The 1,941-nt window shown below is 49.3% G+C and overlaps 1 protein-coding gene across 1 annotated transcript in view; it reads left to right on the forward strand.

Moving 5' to 3' along the window:
• The window catches only part of PPM1N (protein phosphatase, Mg2+/Mn2+ dependent, 1N (putative)), a 10,195-nt gene extending 8,858 nt beyond the window's left edge, over positions 1–1,337 (forward strand). Inside the window, exon 6 of the mRNA XM_011975144.1 lies at positions 853–1,337. Within this exon, the coding sequence (XP_011830534.1) occupies positions 853–921 (69 nt within the window). The 3' untranslated portion in view covers positions 922–1,337. The remainder of the gene's footprint in view (positions 1–852) is intronic.
• Positions 1,338–1,941: the final 604 nt, after the last annotated feature.

Consider the following 1,941-nt stretch of genomic DNA (forward strand, 5'->3'; position numbering starts at 1 on the left):
GTTAGCCAGGATGGTCTCTATCTCCTGACCTCGTGATCCGCCCGTCTCGGCCTCCCAAAGTGCTGGGATTACAGGCTTGAGCCACTGCGCCCGGCCTAATTTTGTATTTTTAGAAGAGACTGGGTTTCACCATGTTGGCCAGGCTGCTCGCAAACTCCTGACCTCAAGTGATTCGCCTGCCATGGCCTCCCAGAGTGCTGGGATTACAGACGTGAGCCATCACGCCCGGCGGAGCCCCCAAGGCCTTTGCATGGCAGAGATGGGAGTTTGGTTATTATCGTGTTGATGAGGGAGGACTGTTGATAATTTCTCGGTAGCTGAAGGAGGTTATTTGTCAGTTTTCTTTGAGTCGTGACAGGCGGAAGCCCAATTCAAGCTGGGAAAGCACAACAGGGAATTTACTGGGCCATGTCATTGAAGAGTTCAGAGTCTTAAGGCATGGCTGCATCCAGTTGTCAGAGATGATGTCATCGTGAATGGGCTCTTTTTATTTTCTCCGAGTTGGCTTCATTCCCTCTCAGGGTCTCCTCCTGAGATAGCAGAGACTTGCAGCTCCAGGCTTACAGCCCAGCAGCCTATCCTCCCCGGTGAAGAGAGTTTGCCAATTTCCCCTGAGTTGTGCCGCAGCGGTCTTTGGGGGCTGGTTCTCATTGGCCACACCAGGTCACGTACCTGACCAGTCACTGTGTCTCTGATTGGCCAGGCTGGGGTCGCATTTGGGGTTGGGGTCCACTCCATTCAAACCTTAATGGATTGTGAGATGGGGTATGGTGGTCCCTCAAAGGAAAAGGAAGAGGTGCCAGGAGACAAGACAGGATTTCTAATTACCTTCTCCCACATTTTGTGTTACAGAAGGGGCAGAATGGCGCTGGGAAGTCCACCCCCACGCATTTGGGCTCAGCTTTGGACATGGAGACCTGACAGCTGTTGTCCTTTGGGGACCCTTTGCTCCACTGGGGCCTCAACAGAACTAAAGAAGAAAACCGACCCTTTCCCCAACTACATGTACCAGCGGAAGGAAGGAAGGCCAATGTAGGAACCCAAAATGCTTATTTCTTCTCTTACTTCCCTCTCACAGAAAAGTCTTACGAGAGGGGAAATTCCACCAACATCCAGACCAAAAAGAAAAAAAGCCCAAAACGAAAAAAAAAAACAAACCCAAAAAAACCCCCAACCAAATGTCTTTGAAATATTCAGAGCCAAACAGATTCTGAGAGATCACCCAGTTCAATAACCTCTTTCCTTATTATTATTCATCTGTTTTTGAGGGGAAGTAGAGTTTTGATTATTAAACTTTATTTACGTAAGTGATTCCAAATGCATTTTCTTGTAAAAAACAAACACTGAATAACACGGTGAAACCCCGTCTCTACTAAAAAATACAAAAACTAGCCGGGCGCCGTTGTGGGCACCTGTAGTCCCAGCTACTAAGGAGGCTGCGGCAGGAGAATGGCGTAAACCCGGAAGGCGGAGCTTGCAGTGAGCTGAGATGCGGCCACTGCACTCCAGCCTGGGCGACAGAGCGAGACTCCGTCTCAAACAAACAAACAAACAAACATGATTTGCCTAATCTGTTAGCAAATATGTTATAGGGCTGCTGTATGCCTGGCCTTAGCCTCACAGCCATGAGCCAGACTGACTCACCAAGATCCTTGCCACCATAGGGCTGACCTCTTGGTCATGAGACACAGCAAATAAGGGAATCAATAAGTAAAGTCATCTCGCCAGGTACAGTGGCTCACACCTGTAATCTCAGCACTTGGGGAGGCTGAAGTGGGAGGATCACTTGAGCCCAAGAGTTCGAGACCAGCCTGGGCAACATAGCAAGATGCAATCTGTAATTTTTTTTTTTTCTTTTGAGACTTAAGTCTCACTCTGTCACCCAGGCTGGAGTGCAAGGGCGCTCTCTCGGCTCACTGCAATCTCCGACTCCCGGGTTCA

This window comes from Mandrillus leucophaeus, unplaced genomic scaffold (genome assembly GCF_000951045.1).
Source record: "Mandrillus leucophaeus isolate KB7577 unplaced genomic scaffold, Mleu.le_1.0 Scaffold151, whole genome shotgun sequence".
NCBI lineage: Eukaryota > Metazoa > Chordata > Mammalia > Primates > Cercopithecidae > Mandrillus > Mandrillus leucophaeus.